Source organism: Parasteatoda tepidariorum, chromosome 9 (assembly GCF_043381705.1).
Source record: "Parasteatoda tepidariorum isolate YZ-2023 chromosome 9, CAS_Ptep_4.0, whole genome shotgun sequence".
NCBI classification, from domain to species: domain Eukaryota; kingdom Metazoa; phylum Arthropoda; class Arachnida; order Araneae; family Theridiidae; genus Parasteatoda; species Parasteatoda tepidariorum.
The window spans coordinates 12390041-12408012 of NC_092212.1; the positions used below are offsets into that span (position 1 = coordinate 12390041).

Genomic DNA, 17972 nt, shown 5'->3' on the forward strand with positions numbered 1-17972 from the left:
TTTAATATTATCGTTACTAAAATGGTTTGAAGAAATTAATTCAATATAGAACACACAAAAATAGTTTTATTTATATACACGGAGATGCCAACTTGCTCCGGACAGGGAATAAATATTTTCAAGTGGTAGTTTATCAATTGTGATTCTTGGTTTAATAAATTCAATTTACTAGATTTTTATCCACTACTATTTCTAAATAATTCACAGGCTTACATAATTCATCACTTTATAGTAGATATATCATGTATAACCTTTTAAAAAGCAAGCAAAAATAGTCAAATATTTGCAAAATTTAGTTTGTAGCTATTTAAAGTTATTTTAATTATTTTGGCGTGTCCGGAGCAGTTGGTATCTCTGGTTATTTGCCGTTTGGCTAGACGGGCAAGCCATGTAAAATTAGCGCGGCATTCAACGTGTTAAAAATCGCCAATTTGGTGACACATTCCCACCTACAATGAAAATCATCAAAATCTCTGCCTTATTCTCAGTTATCGCAAATTTTTATGAGCCCAGGTAATTCAGCATTGAAGTAAGTTTTCAAATCTTAAAAAGTTAGGTCACAAACGCTTTTCACAAAACTATGTCTTTTCTCCACATTCACGTTTCGTGCCGCTTTCAAAATAAGAGTAGACAGCGCTGGCTTTAGATTGGCTAAATTGACCTCACAGTCATGAGTAACAGTTGGCCAACTCACAGCAGTCATAAAAATTGCATATTATTCGCAAAAAAACATCATTTCATATAACGACGGAGCCTTTGAAAAACACCCTTAAGAGGACGTTTTATCAAGGAATAACACTTTATATCCAATTCTATTTTATCAACGTGAGACATTTCAAATTCAATGTGTTGAAATTGAACTCAGAAAAAGGGAATGCGGGATTCCGGGTCAGTGGGTTTGCATAAGGTAGAGTAAATCATGAATATTCAAATACAGGAAAACGTTTTAAAAAAGTCAAACTGCAAACGAATTATGGCAGGATTACTTAGGATTACGCTGTGGGATTTAAAAGGACTCTATACGAGGGGAGAACTATTCATGTAAAACTCTCTTTCATCTACGTAAGTAATTTAAAGTTCAAGGAAAAAGCGAGTTCATCTAAACAGGAGTGAGTTATGAAGCTCCAAATGTTGAATAAATGCTTTCAAAATATCGAAAAGCGAACAGAATTACTCAGAGGTAATTTTATGCTGAAGTAATTTGCTTGCAGTTTGATATTTGAATACATTTTTTATGCGTATATAACTTCATGTTTTACTCTAGGCTTACGTAAACTCAATTTTCACAAAACTAAATTTTCTAAAAAAGAATTAAAAAAAAAACAATTGGAAGGAAAACAGAATTGACCATGAAAAGTTTCTCCCACGATTTAGCGCTCTCTTAACTTCAAAATATTTACTGAATATATATTTTGACTGTTACTGAATATATATTTTGCAACATATTTTCATAAAATATTAAACTTTTTAGTTATACATTTATGATATTGCTTTTAACTTCATAATCTATTCATAAAAGCAAATCTACTGTCTTTTAAACTTTTAAAAGGGTAGTATATTGTTTCATTTCAGCTGCTACATTTCTAACGTTTCAGCTACCTCTTCAGATCTGTGTAAGAACTACAACTTATGTATAGATTCGAAATAATGCCGGCTCAAATCTTTAATACAAAAAACACTAACTAGTAAGAAAACTAAACATTGAATATTTGGTACCATCTAGTAAGAAACTACATATTTGAGGAAGTGGGGCTTCCCTTAAAGTAGCAGCAATTTCAGCTTATTTAAATTTTACCGAATAAATTTTTTTTGAAATTTATAACTAGCGTTGGACTGCAGACCTAATTCGCAGTTTGCAACTATCAGCAAGACCTGGTGGCCGAGCGGTTAGCGGGTCTGGCTGCGAAGCCAATGGCTGCAGGTTCGAATCCTGCACAGGGCATGAATGTTTCTCTGTGCGTGTTGTCCTCTGTTGTGAATTTGGCCCATCCAATGAACTTGCATCTGTGACAGTGTAGCGTGGGTAATGTTGCTCTCCTTCGTGATTTTGGTCACAAGGTGCTCACAAGGCAAGCCAAAATAAGCAACACTTCTGGCACCTTCGATGGCGAAGAACGACAAGTTCAGTGCCTGCCTTTAGAAAACAAAGTCAACGACTATCAATGTTCAGCTCCGTAGCCTTGTAATTTTAAGCCCAACCAGGAGACAAGGGAACTCCTGGATTAAGCAATAAGACAAACTAGCCTTCGTGGAGGATTTTTTGATGGAAGTAACCCGCATTTGCGTTACATTTAGAGGAAAACCACGAAAACCTCCCATGGTTTATCAGGCGGCAAGTGAATTTTAATCAATGATTCGTCTACCAGTGAGAATATTTTACGTCAGCACTGTGGACAGAGAACAGAATTCGATTTCACCATTAGGATTCGAATCTGGGTTACCTCATTTGATGGAAAACACTCTATCCCCTGATCCAACACGGCCCTAACTCTATAGATGTCCAATTTCTATACACGCATTTGATTACCGAGTTATTAATGGAGATTATGAACATTATATGGTAAATGTTAAAAAAGCAGAAAACACATTTTATGTATTTTCTATCGCTTTAAATACTTTGGGAAACCTTTGGCAGCCCTGAGACAGGGTTAGGAGGGGTAATTTATGCAGAAAACCAGAATATTTTTTCAAAATTTAGTGGTTATAACCATAAAAATTATCAAAATATTTTGATTTCCTTCCGTATTTATGCTAGGGTAAAAGCATTCTTTTCAAATGTCACGTTTTTCTAAACGTTCCTAGGTCCATTAAGTGACTTATGATAGATAAAAATAATTAATTTGATTTAGTTTCCTTAAAAATCTAATATATATAATTATCTTACGTGGCTCCCAAATTTTGGCTGCATTTCTTTTCCGCCGGTGGCAACGTTTGCTTTGTTTTGTTTACGTTACTATTTCTCTTACACGGCGAATCGACCAATGATTGCCGCTAAAAATGTCACATGCCAAATCTAGCTGAGGTGGCTCAACATATAGCGCTTTTAAAAACGGAAACTGAAATAACCAGAGAGCATCAGCTGCGGCAATCTCATACTATTAAGCTAGGCAGAAGTGAGTAGTCTTTGTCGATAGATCTCTATTTTAGTATTTTGTCGAAAGCGCTTTTTTTCACGAATTTATATATTACGAATTTATTTGACGATTTTTGATTTATATCACGAATTATACTATAGCACATTTCTAATAGGTTTAACGAATTACATGTCATTTATTTGAATTCAAATTTATTTTAATGACTTAGTATTTACTAAAAAGATGTAATTTTTTTTTAAAAAAAAAGTTGTTATATGGATTTGAATGATTGTTTTGAATTCTTAGAATTTTGTGCATTTGCAATGTACCTAAGTTAGCAGCGAGCGAAGCGAGCTTGGTTTGCGAAGCAAACCATATAAGATTACGTAGCAATTTTCTGGGGTTGGCGAGCATTAGCGAGAAGGGGGTGCAGACCACTAGTTTGTAATACTTTTCTTTAAATACAGAAGTTTGAATACAGGAGTAAGCAATAATTATTTTTTGATAACACCAGAACAGATATAATTTCTTCATCAGTTTACAATTATATTACTTTTAAAATATAAATTAAGTATTCTAGTATTTGAATTTAAATATTTTATCTAGTAAACAAAACCATGATTACCTGTGTTGTATCCATTTGAATATTGAGAACCAGAATTACTTTTGACTTCGTGATGCCTTTGTGGTGCCATTCCGTGAGAAAAAGAATCAGAATCACTGCAAATAAATACAATAAGTATCAGAAAATTTGTATGATTAGAGATCTGTATACAAATGTAATTTCAGAGTACCTCTGCTTTAAAGTAATTATCAAATTATCATGAATAATTACGTCTGAATACATTTGCATGTCCGCCAACTTTTACGCATTTTGCTTAAAATTTTATTTTTTTGCTAAAAGAGATGTGAAATTTATGCTTTCTATTTATTTCTTTTATTTATAAATTGAATCTAAAATTATTTTGACCACCACTACTTATACATAAGATATCTATAAATGTAAGGTAATATATCGATGGTGCGTTTTAACTCAAGCTAAATAAGAAGCTTACATTATTTTTTGCACATTGTTGGGATCTTGCGTATAAATTCAATTTCGACAGTGACTAAATTATTTCCACCCCAGTCACATAAGCTCATCTTGATACCATAGAATCTTTCTTTATTCCTATAAATCATTTTTTTCCATCTTTGGCAACTTTATTTCTGTTATTTTAAATCACTTTTGTTTCTTTCGCAATCACGTCTGGCTAGTCTTGAAAATTGGCTCCTAATTTGAGAGCTTGAAACATGTCGACTGTTATTTCCTATTTATATATTTCTGAAGTTAACGAAGTTTTTAATGAGGTAATATTTGTACCCGTAATAGCAGTTCTATTACAGCTCATGTAAGTCTTTAATTTTGGTGATCTTATGTGGAACAGTCGGTTTCTCTGCAAGGCAAATTGTCAGCAAATTTAAATTCCTAATAAAAGGGTAGACAACATCTGTATTTGGACCGGAACAGCCTGGTTGTTAGGGCACTGGGCCAATGTCCAAGAGGTCGTGGATTCGATCCCCGCCGGCCGAAGACTTCCCGTGTAGTAAATGGTGACTTATGCAAGTTAAATCTGTCGGGTCACAAAGTCCTCCATGTCCCCATTACAAATCTATACCTCTGGGGGTACTAATCCAGGAGTTTCCTTGTCTACTGGATAGGGTTCAAAATTACAAGGGTACGGAGTTGAACATTAGCAGTCGTAAGCCCAAAAATTGAAAAATTGGACCTGCTGTTTAACGACGGTTATATATATATATATAAAGATCCGTATTTAAGCCTATATTATTACATAAAACATCACAACATCATCATTTATCAGGTATTTTATGTACATCTGCTAATTAGTTAAAGATCGCGATGGTCAAAATCAATTAAGCCAAAATTTGCTACAATTTAATTTTTTGGGGCGATCCCAGGTTTCATTGCATCAGGAAAAACTAAAACGTGGTAGTAGTAATATTAATATAATCTTTTTTTATATTACTATGTTTGTAGTTACCAGAATAGTTTATTTTATAATAGTAAATATATATCGATCCGAAGGAGGCGGGTATGATATTTTAATTCGATAGTGGAGGCTAATATTAAGAAAACAATTACAGATTTGAAATCAGTGACGTTAATATAACCGAAATCCGTTAAAAAAATATCTTATGTAACGGTAAACAAAAAAGAAATTTTTTCCAGTATTATTTATTGATATCACGAGTCTTCTCTCTGCGTAAGACGTAGAAATGAATTATTTTAAATGCGCATTTCATATTTTTTATTTTCAGATAAGTTTTGTTGAAATATCTAATTTATTTCTGCAAAAAATACGGTGATTGAATATTTTCTTCCCGTATTACATTGTTTTGGGTGTCAGCAATCATTAATTTCTATAGCTATAGCAAATAAATAAATAAATAAATAAAAACGCCTATACTCAGTTGCGATGTATTTCATTTGCACAATATTTGAACTTAAAAAAAAAAAAAAAGAACTTTAGATAAAAATGTTTTTTTTTTTTCTTTTTCAAAAAACAGTGAGATAAAATAATGCTTTACTGACTTCCACGCTATATGTAAAATCCAGCGTAACGTTTGTATTTATTTTTCGCCAACCCCATGTGATTCACTTCAGTTGAAAAATCAGTTCGGCTAAATCTGTGTGGGGAGTGATAATATTTGATTTGAAGATAAAAGTACTTTCGGCAGTCAAAGTTTTAAACATTTCCATTTTCTTATCATAAAAAGTAAATGATAACTTCAAATAAACCATTGTTTCGAAGATGAAGTGAAGAAATCTTAATTCATCTACCTTTGATAAGATATATACAGTGGTTCAATATATGATGCTAACCTTTCTCCTCTTATGAGAAAGTAATTGCGGCTCTTAAAATTTCCTCTTTTTCTTCAAATTACAGCTTAATGAATATCATTATGTTGCCCTACACAAAATGGTACATCCATAAAATATTTAATCGTGGTAGTAAATTATAAAATTTAATAAAATTTGAATTTAATAATTTAGTACTTTAAAATGCACTACTTTAAAATGAAATAATCTCGTTAGAAAAAATTCTCATAGAGATGTACTGAAAAAATAGGAAAAATAAGAAACAATAAAAAAATAAAGAGTCCATTCGTCCTTAAATCTTTACAGGACAGAAAATTTAGCGGTCGACTTATGCATGTCCATAGTCATAGTCATATTATTTCTCAGGGCTTTTAGGGCCCCGATGGTCCTTTTTCCTTTTCATCTTGATTTGTGAATCGTGCTTTCCAAGTAAATCTGATTTCAGATTTTACAAATTACCAGTATAAATGCAACACAATATTTGTTTTGTTAATTATAATTTCACGTTATAATTGTTTGTCTTAGTTGATGAAGAGTGTAAAAGTACCAGTTTTTTGAATGGTTACTAAATTGAAATAAAAAAGTCGTAGAAAAAAAATAATTCTTTGCCTCTTTTTACTTACCTACACCTAACTAGAAATAAAAATTATCTTGCAAACATACTCAAAACTAATGATGATTAGTCATGTCAAAGCAAAAACAATTCTGTTACATTATTTATGTCCATATTTATGCGACCACTTAATGTTATTTTCTCTGATGAATAAATATCCCTGAAAATATCACTTGCTTCGTTCTCATTTCAGCAAAAGATTTTTAAAGGGGTAAAGAATTAAAGACAAAAACATACAATAGTCCCGCAGTGAACTGATCATTAAGACACGGTTCCGAGCAGATCACCGGAAGTGAGGCATCACTGGCTGTGGTCAGTCCGCTGGTGGGTGACTACTTTGATCATAATGCGAAGGGACCAAGGGTGTGCAGTATTGAACCTCGTGAAACTGTTCTGCCTGAAAATGTCAACATAGTGCGCACCTCGTCGAGCTACCGAAACGGAGGAGCCATCCTCTCTGAAAAGGAGCAAAGTTGCGATGGTGTGTCTTTGGATCATCCACAGGGATGTTTCCAGACCGTCGCCAATAGCCCATTATGGAGCTCCAGTGTAACGCTGTTAAAACTACTACTACAAAGCATACAATTATTGAATTTATTTACCTTTTGGTCTATTATCAATTATCTTAAAAGGCTCATCAAGAGAAGACATATCAACCAGAACAGCATTTCATATGAACTTTTGAATTATTTATACATTATGGTGAGGAAAATAGCTTAAAATCATTTTACGAAGCTTAAATTCATTCATTAAATTCAGAGGTTTTGCTACCATTTCATAAATTTTTTTCTGAAAACTGGGCAAGTTATTTCTTTAGTTACGACGTCGAAAAATTTATAGATATATTTTGATCGATCGAAATTGATAAAAGCAATTTATTTCCTAAACCCTTAAGGCCGTTTGCTTTTATATCTCTTTTTGCGGACAATCTTTGTTATTGCCCGCACACGTATGCACACAAGACGTAGCAAACAAAATGATACGTCAAAAATAATAGGAAATGGAAGGACAATACCACCACATAATGTTAAACTAAGTTCTTAAAATACTATATTACGCAAATACTATTCCTTCCTTAAAATATTGGTAACGGATTAAATATTTCTTTAACGTTTATAACTTTTTACTGGTAGAAGGGAATCATTTTTTTCCACTCTCTTGATATCAACTGAAATTCTCTGGATATTACAGAAGGCTGAAATCAGGACAGGACCAACTACTACGCTTATTGCAGAATATATCATAGAACGATTGTTAATCAAAGACTAAAGCTTTCATAATTTTTACAACATTTTAAAAGTCTCAAGAGCTAGAAGAAAGTGACTTTTTATAAGAACTTTTGAAACATTCTCATGCAGTGTGAATCGGAAAATAACACATCGCACACTAAGACATTTACTTAGTTAACACTACAGGAAAAAAGCATAGAACTTTGACAGCCTTGGCGAAAATAATAATCCTTATAACATTTACAGAGCTACCAAGTACTATGCTATTTTGAAAAAAATTATATAGAGTAGTAAGCAATTAAAAACTAAAACGTTCGGAATTTTTGCTATTTTCCAACATTTTTAAGGCTGCATTGCACAGAGCAGTATTTAATATCAAATTTTGAATCAGCAATATGTCGTGGTGTATATTATAACTTCCAATCAAATCTACAAAATAAAGAATCATAAATTTAGCTACCACTAGTATATATTTTCCCGAAAAGAGCAATCATGCATTAAATTAGAAATTTAGCCCTACCTTTCACTTCTTTGTCACTACTAACTATTGCTTACCGCTGTTTATCTATAAAAGACCATGAACTACATCATTTATTACTAAATGAAATGAATATTGTAACAAAAACATCATCAAACAAGTGTTTTTTCTAGGAAATAAATCTAATAAATTTGAAAAAATTACATAAACCTACCTCAAGTGATTGTCCTTATTTATCCATTTCGGACCATTCGTCACTCCTGGCATGACGTTTCTTTATTAACCTGGAGGAAAAAAAACACCAAACTAATTATTATATGAAGAAATTACGTATTAAAATTCTATACAAAACAATAAAGGCAGACCTGCCAACTTTTAATCCCTTCCATTATCATTTTTCCCAGTGGTATTAAAATGGAATTAAAACTTCAATTTTAAGCAAACAAATACGTTGTATTTGAAAAAAATTAAATTGGATACCATAATAGTAACGCATATTAATATATAAGCTTAATTTTTGTAAGAATAGTGGTGATCAAAATCATTTAAAATTAAATTTATAAAAGAAAAAATAGTATATATTTACTACCACTTTAAATATGAAAATAAAATCTCCCGCAAAATCCGGGAGAGTTGGCAGGTATGTTAAAGGTGATCAACGTTAATAGAATAAATGCTTAAAACAGTAATCAAGTCGAGATTTACGAACCTTGTCTCCTGTATAAATAAAATGCAGAACATAATGTAAATTTAAAAATTCTAATATTAATAGCTTTTTAAAATTCTTAAAAAGTGGTGCCGAGGGCAAAATTATTCAGTTTCGCGCTAAATAAGGAAAAAAGTAAATCTCTGATTTTGTTTTCAAAATAAAACTGGTGGTGAATAAAACGGGGGGTTAATAAAACGATGAACTACTTAATAATATAAACAGCAAATTTGCTACCATTTTTTTATTATTATTTCATATTTTTTGTTGAATATCTTTATCTCTAAATGAGACTTTTATGAATAAAATTGACATTGTTAAATGCTGTCATTTTTTTTGTATAGACACGTTTTTTTTNTTTTTTTTTTTTTTTTTTTTTTTTTTTTTTTTTTCAATACAGAAAAAAATTATTTTCTTTTTTCACTTCAGCAAAATATTTCTTTTTCCTTACTGAATACAATTTAACTATGCTTCTACAAAAAAAGAAAAAAATATATGGATTATTTTACGATTATCATATTTATTTCTTCCTTATTATTAAATGTACAAAATTGAAACAAGCGTTTAATCTTTATATTGGCATTATAAACCATTCTCTGTTACCATGTTTCTAGCCTGACTACCCAATTCATAAATATTACATACTTCTTAAAATATAAAGCTATTTGCTTCAAAATTACTACCATATTAAATGGCATTGTATACAACAATTATATTCATATTTATCTTAAATGGTGGTCAATATTTCGAATTGTTTAATAAAAAATTAACACATAAGAACTACCATAAATACATAATACCATTAATACATAAGAACTAAAAATAAACTCTTTAGGAAATTTAATTAAAAACAATTAGATATTAATGATGTAAACTGTAATATTTAACATTTCTACTAAGCATATTTTGTGAAGATAATTTTAAACAAAATTTTTAAAATATTATGATCAATTGTTGCAATTATATTTTTTAAACAATTCTTAAAATATTATGATATTGCTTTTGAAGATTATTACTATTACTTATTGCAATTAATTCGTATTGAATACTTAATACAACTTTTTTTTAATTATAATAGCGATTATATTAATATTATATACGAAGTTTTCCAGCATGTCTAAGTATACAACTGTCTTTCTGTAAAAAAGAAAGGTCCAATGACTCGGTCGTGCATTAGTCCACACCACACATTAACCTTTGGGGAATCCCTTTGTGTCTCACGGTATTCATGGGGTTTTTCAGATCCCCATATGCGCACATTATGGCGATTAATGCCAGAAACATGAAAGGATGCTTCGTCGGAGAACATTATGCACTGTAGAAAACCGCAATAGCCTCTGTGGATGCCGATGTGCTTGCCGCTGCCTGGTGTGAAATTGACTATCGAATTGATATTCTCCCTGTGACAAAGGGGGCACACGTGGAAGTTCATTGACAAGGGTCATGAAACTTTTTGAGTCTATCTAACCATTTATGTTATTAATTTTAATCTGTCTTTATTATTTTATGAGTTATTAAACATCAAAATGGCTCCGGGACTTTATAAACACCCTGTATATATATTTTTTCTTACCTTAATTTTATCTTTTTGTTCTTTTTGTGTTAATATGCGTTTGTCATGTGTTTTCTTTGTTTGTTAATGTAATTTTGATCCTTTTTACTCCTTGTTTATGTCCACTTAAAGCTGAACATTGTATATGGATTAATTTTTCCAATAAAGCCATATGTAACTACAAATCAATATTATTGACACATTAATCATTTGTTTTGAATTTATAAAATGAACTACATTAATATTAATGATTGTATAAATTTATAATTAGATAAAGCTATATTGAAAAACGATTGTATAAATTGATTGATTAACACCTGTTTCTTAGAACGATTGTTATTTTTAATGGACACTATTGTTAAATATAAAGAAAACTGTTTCTTTTAAATTAATGTCGTATACTATTATAATGAAATTCCTCATCATTCAAATTTCTATTTTAGTTAAGTGATTTGTATCAGAAATGATTTATTGTATTAATACAATCTTTATAAATAAAATAAAAAAAGTTGCTTAGTTGTAAATGAGGAAGGTGCAATTCCTTTTGTTAACTGTGGTTTGAAGAGTTGGGAACACCCTTTTTTTATCCCACAGAGAGTATGACGCGATGGCATTCAAGGTCATGACGCAGCTAAAAAGTAATAACAATACACATTCCAATGGGGTGGTGGTCTATTGTCTGTCGTCCCAAACAATGGGCAGAGCCAGTGTCGATATACCTTCGACTTTGGGTCAGCAGGTTTTAGACCTCCAAACACAGTATTCCGCTGTTTCAATGCTAAATTATATTTCTTAGGAATGACTTGTACTATTGGAATATTAATATTGTGATAGAGCAGTGGTTTCCAACTGGCGGCCCCCGAAGCATTTTTTTGTGGCCCGCGAACTAAAATAATATTTGTCATTTTTTGCGGACAATTTTCGTAAACAGACTATATGGGTTTAAAATACTATACTTTCGTTAAAAAAACCCTAATTTCTTCGTTTCTGTGAAATTTACCATATGATTTAACTGAAACTAAACGTATTTTAGTAAAATAATAATAACAATTAAATTAATTGAGTAGTTATCAGAATATTTTTTTTAATACTTCAGTAATAAACAAATTCAGTTACTTATATAATATTAAAAGCTTCATAAATAATATCGTATTGAAGTTTTAAAATGCAGGAAGAAGTCTTTCCTAAAGCACAAAAACAAACTGTGTTGTTGCTGTTTCTAGTGCCACACACCGAATACCAGCAAGCATGCTTGATTAAACCAAGCGAATTTAAGGCAGAGGGTGCTATTCTCTTTTTTCATTTGCTCAATCTATGGCCAAAAATATGACTTCAGCCACACACACACGTCACTGTTCTTTTTTACAGGGTGGTCCCTTTCATACATTAACAGTTCGTAATTTTAACCTGAACCATTTATCTAATTGTACTTCTAAACTAATATTTTATAACTACCTTTTAGAGAAAAAATAAACTTTATTTATAATTAATTTTAAAACTATCAATTCCTATGCTGAGATTAACAATGTTTTTATATCAAAGCACTTTCTTGTTTTAAGATAAGTTAAGTGCTATTATTTGGTGCTCAGAATTGCAATGGAATTAATATTTGATATCTTTCACCACTACTCGAATGTGAAGGCGAGAATTGAGAATTTATGGAGTTATGATTTTAATTCATTCTTAGAGGAATTAGTAATTCATGGATTTAGTAATTACTTTAGAGGAATTGATAATTCTACGTTCTCATAAATTCTTTAAAAAAATATGAGCAACCAGGCAGTTTTTAAACATTTTTAACAGGCTTATAAATATTTGTTCCCTTATCATGCTTGTTTATCTTTTATATTATAAATAATATTATAATAATTTATTATATTATATTNCCAGGCAGTTTTTAAACATTTTTAACAGGCTTATAAATATTTGTTCCCTTATCATGCTTGTTTATCTTTTATATTATATTATATTATATTATATTATATTATATTATATTATATTATATTATATTATTTCTTTTTAAAGAAAAGAATTTTCTCTATCACTACATATAAATGATTGAACTAGATATATAAATGGTTAAAAAGACAGATGGTTAAGTTCTTTTAGAAAGAAAAAGCTTTGTAAATTTTTGCCTTCGTTTAAGAGTTTCTGTCTCATTTCACTGTCACCAAGCAACAATATTTTGGAAAAGGTATCGAATGTTAGAGGGTAAGCCAATATGAAAATAAAACTGCTTGTGACATAATCTTTAAATGCTCAAAAAAAAAAAAATGTTGCAATTGTCTGAGTTCATAAATAATACAAAAAATCAGAATCTGAATTGGAAATTTTGAGGCTATTCATTCTGGTGGAAAAATTTCGCCAAAAATTTTCGGAACATTAACTGCGGCTGCTTTTTAATGTTTTCCTTGGCAAAGAAGTTTCGACTAACCTTCATTCAAACTATCATGCTCGCAAAGTAAACATCCCCATCATATTTCAATATCATCCGTGAAAAGCCCACGTGATTTGAAAAAAAAATAAAGTTTATTTACAACATCGCATGTAAGCAGTGTAGTGGGGACAAGGTAGAAGAAGGAATTCCTGTTAGACAAGGAAGATGGTGATTTCCCCCCAACCACTATGACTCTCCCAAAGGTAGATTTCAAGGTTGAAAGATCAGGACGACCTTGTGATCAACCTATCAACAAGACTAAAAAAAACTAAAAATTTCTGGGTGACAAGCATTCTACTTGCTACCACCAAAGAAGATCTATTAAATACCTGTTATTGTTTTTGTTTCTACCTGTTATTTTCCGGTCCAGTTATAGATACTAGGCATTCTGTACAAGAGTCAGTAAGGTCATCTTTTACATCAACTAAATGTGTTTCTGTTCTAAACAAAAGCTTTCGAATGTTTTTGCGAAATAATATATAATGTGTTTATTGAGTAACTTTGGCTTTTGTGCAGGAAGAATGGTTGACTGTGCATGTGAAAATTTAGCTACGATTCTATAATTTAAACAAAATGTCTGTTTCAAAAATTGAACTCATTTCGTTAAAAATAATACATGTAATAAAATTTTTACGCCAGTACTTATATTACATACAAACATGATTTATTTTATTATATTGCCCTGGTCATATTTTTATATTACCCTAATTAATTATTATATTAAACTTAATTATTTTTATTAATATTTTTCATTTTGTAGTCTTAATACCTGATGCTTCTATACAGATAGAAAGACCAAATCCTCATGAAATACTTAGGTATAATTCTGTAATGTAAAAGGAATTTATTTTCCATAAAATTGGACGAATTTTATTTATTCAGGGTAGACAAAAAAATCTCAGACGAAGTTATTTTATCATAGAGTAGGAGCTGAGATGTCAACTGCAGCACTTCCTACAAAATTTTTCATCAATTGGTAACGAATTTAAAAATAAAACTTTTCGAATAAAGTACATTTTCGTCAAATCTCATAGACCGAGATGATAACATTAAAAGTGCATTTTACATCAGGTTTTGTATGTTCGTTTGATATATTGCGTGTAAATATGATTTAAAATCAAATTTACTGAATTGAAAATAGCTATAAATTCAAAATAACAACATTTTTTGTGTTTTTTCAAACATTAAAACAGATATATTTCAAAATCAATTAGAGCAGTTATAAACTTATTATATAAACTTATTTCTATTCCTTGAAATTTTGAATATGTGTATATTAGTTACTTGATGTATTTTTTTAATTTTATTATTTTACCAAATGTAATTTTTTTAAATATTTATAATAAACTATGCTACAAACTAATGCATTGATTTTTTGTTCAAAATAGACCAAAAACTTTTAATATTAAAGCCTAATATTTTCAGTTTTATTAGTTCTATTCAGTTATAGATAAATTTACAAATGCAAGTTTTCTTTTTTCTTCGGAAAAAAAAAAACTAAATTTCACAAGTATAAATTACAAAAAATATTTGAAAGTTTAAGAGCATTTGTACATATTTTTTATGAGGTACAAAAATATCATACTCTTCATTTAACCTCTAATCATCTCCAGAATTTCCGGAGCTACTGAAAATACTTTTTTCTAGTGGTAGCAAAGTAATTGTTTTAATAAATTAAAGTTAAAAAAAATTTTTTTATCACAACATACAAATAATTTAAATGAAATATAAAAAATCAGCGACATAAAAAAATATTTATATTAAAAAATCCTGGATATGTTTACTTTCACTGGAAAAAGGTATTTTGCACAAATCTCAAATATGAGAAGGTGTGCTATAAACATCTCAGCCAACTACTATAGTTTTTGAAAAAATATTTTATGGAGTCGTAGACATTTAAAAACCAAAACTTTCAGAGTTTTTGATAATTTTGTCAATATTTTAAAAGGGGACACGGGACCTTTCAAATGAAAATTTATGAAAACTTGTTTTTTAATTTAATTTTACTATTATGAACATAATTTATTTATTTTTTAGCATATTTTAGGAAATAGGCCAAGTAAAAAAAATTTTGGTCAAAATTTTTTTAAAAATTTAATAAAATATGTAAATTTTAAAAAATACAAAAATTGTCCCTTGTGTCTGAAATTTCATCCAAATAATTTAAAATTTTTTCTATAGATAGATAATGATGATATAAAGACTCTCTAGCATCAGTTATTGTTTCACTTCAACAGGTTTTGAGAAAAAAAAATTTTTTTAGTTCCGACGCTTTTTTTTCGAAAATTTTCATTTCCTCCTACAGTTAAAGTTGTATAAAAAACTTTATAATTAATATTTCGTGAAAACAATGCTACATTGTCTTTATAACAGTCATATGAAGCATATGAAAAATTTTCAGGCAAAATTTTCAAATATTCAGACACAAGGGACAAATTATAGAAGTAAATTATGCAAAAAAAGTTAACGGAGAAAAACTACTTTTTTTGTGTAAATTAACTAAAACTCACTGTAATAGCTATAATATCATGCTTAAAATATAAAAAGAACTTCCGATGTATTCTTAATATAATAAATGCTAAATTTTTACCAATACAAACGATTTTTACATAAAAATATTGTTCGTTATGCATCATATCAATATGTCATATGTAACCTTGAAACAAAGAAAAAAGATTATTTTTGTGTGCATAAAAATTACACTAAAAACATTATTCTCTATAATTTTAATAAAACAAATAATATATTTGATACCAGATAAATAAAAAAATTATTGACATTGACATAGGAAAAGCATATTGCAGAATTTCGATAACATGCTAGAAAATTTCAATACTAATGCTATATTAATTAATTAATTTATATGCTATACTAATTAAAAAATATTTTATAGAAATATTGATTTGAACATAAAAAAAAATCAAAATAAGCTTGATAACTACAATGTAAACAAACAGACAGCTTATGGAACGTCAAAAGTGCCACGCCCACTTTTCAGAAAAATAGCTATAAAATCATAAAAAATCATCGTATCGAAAAAATTTGAACAACACGTGATTCAGGCTGACTATCTTTATATTTTTAACAAAAAAAATTTTTTTTGAAAATTTTATGATTTCAAGGTCCCGTGTCCCCCCCTTCACGAAGGAGCTGGAACAAAATGGATGCATATGAACTTTTAAATCATTTATATGTAGTGGCGCTCAAAATAAGTTTAAATGAATAAAAAATAATACATTAAAGCATAATAAAAACCATTACTAGAATAAAATTTTACACAGTGCATAGAAAATTGGATGTCCTGTATACTAAATTAAATTTTTTAAAAAACAATATACGTTAAAATAAAAGACATCTTAAATTTCAAAGAATATTTTATACTTACATTACAATTTTCAGATGTTGAATTTAAACTAATAAACTGAGAATATTTTAAAATTTAAAAGAATAAATTGTGATAAGTTAAAAAAACATTAGAATCACAGAATAAACCCAAAACTGCGTATCTTTTAAATCTTTCAAAATAAATATCTAAGGAGAAAGTGCGATGCTTGAATATCAATAAATCCAACTGAGAAAAAAATCAAAAGGTGTAAAGGTGCAAGTGAAATTAATTCACGCCATAAAATCTAACTTTGAAGGTCTTCCTTTTACTTTTCAAAGGAAGTTTTTAATCTAGATACATTATTACGATCAATATCTATATTATTACACGATTAGTAACTACTTTCAATAAGGAAAAGATAAGGAACACTTTCTTTTGAGAAATTATAGATTTGGATTAAATATTTTATTTAGTCATAAAATAAAGAGGAAAAAAAGATTTGATACTTTTATAAACTTTTTTTTAATGTCATTTTTCAAAAAGACAGATAATTAGTTTTTATCTGGGGCATGCAAAGTCAACGACAGTCTGAGCTGTCTGCTTGACGTCCGTGAAAAAATTAGGGTAATGAACATTTCAAAACAATTGACAGCAACAAAAGACTAATGCATAGTCATTTACGATTCTAACTAAAGATGACAATCATTTAATTTATAGTTTTTTACTAGATTTTGTATTAAATGGCTCTTTTGTAAACTGGTTTACCTTCATGTTGGTCTGATCGAACTACCAATATTAAACCGTGCATTGGCTTTTAGTTGCAGAACGAGTTGCATAAGGCCACATTTTAAAGTTATGTGGTATTAGGATAAAATAGTTTAAAACAAAATCTACTGAAATATACCGAAAATTGGTACGTTACATTTAAAACGTTACATTATAATGAAAAACAGGAAATTTCGTATGAAATGGAACTTATTGGTTAAAAATTATACAAATAATAAACCAAAGTATTTTATTAGGATTTGCCAAAAAATTTGTAATCTAAACCAAAGATTTTTTGGGTTTATAATTCATAATTAAATAAGAAAAATAAGTTTCAAAGAAGCTGAAAGTTTTTTAATGCTTTATAACAAAAATAACTTAAAACGAAGCTAAAATCTTTTGACAGTTACAAAGAGTAAACGGTGTCTTTAAAAATTATTAGATAATAATGGAAAATAATTGTAATTAAAGCAAAATATATTGTGCATAAATTAAACTAATTAACTAGTAAGTACAATTATGAGCTATACAAATAATTATAAATTTCTTCATAAAATTCGTTTAGTAATATTAAAAAAAATTCATTACATGGTTTTTAAAAAACCACATACGGCAAAAGTGATTAACGTAGAATTATTTCGTTAAATTATTAATTAACTAGGTAAAAGTTTTTATTTTTTTATTAAATTAGAAATGGAATTTTTGGTATTTTTTAAAAGTAACAACCTGAAAAAATTCCGCAATCTTAAAAATTTATTGAGGAGGCAAGTGCTCTCCCTGTGCCCCCTCGACGCTACGCCTATAAAAACAGTTGCAATACATTTTTTTGGAAACGTTGCTTGCATGCAATGTGATAGGCAATACTTTCGAAGTATTTCTCAAAATATGAGAAACATCATTTTAAAAATGAAG

The 17972-nt window shown here is 29.2% G+C and overlaps 1 protein-coding gene across 11 annotated transcripts in view; it reads right to left on the bottom strand.

Annotated features, from left to right (window-relative positions):
* LOC107453029 (arouser) overlaps positions 1-17972 on the bottom strand; it is a 148675-nt gene that overhangs the window by 44367 nt on the left and 86336 nt on the right. For 9 of the 11 annotated variants that reach the window (XM_071184752.1, XM_016069686.3, XM_043057223.2 and 6 more), the window contains exons 2-3: positions 8490-8559; positions 3700-3794 (exon numbers count right to left, since the gene is read on the bottom strand). In XM_071184752.1, coding sequence (XP_071040853.1) covers positions 3700-3794; positions 8490-8542 — 148 coding nt within the window. In that variant the 5' untranslated portion in view covers positions 8543-8559. The remainder of the gene's footprint in view (positions 1-3699; positions 3795-8489; positions 8560-17972) is intronic. The other 2 variants (XM_043057221.2, XM_043057222.2) reach the window with 1 other exon arrangement.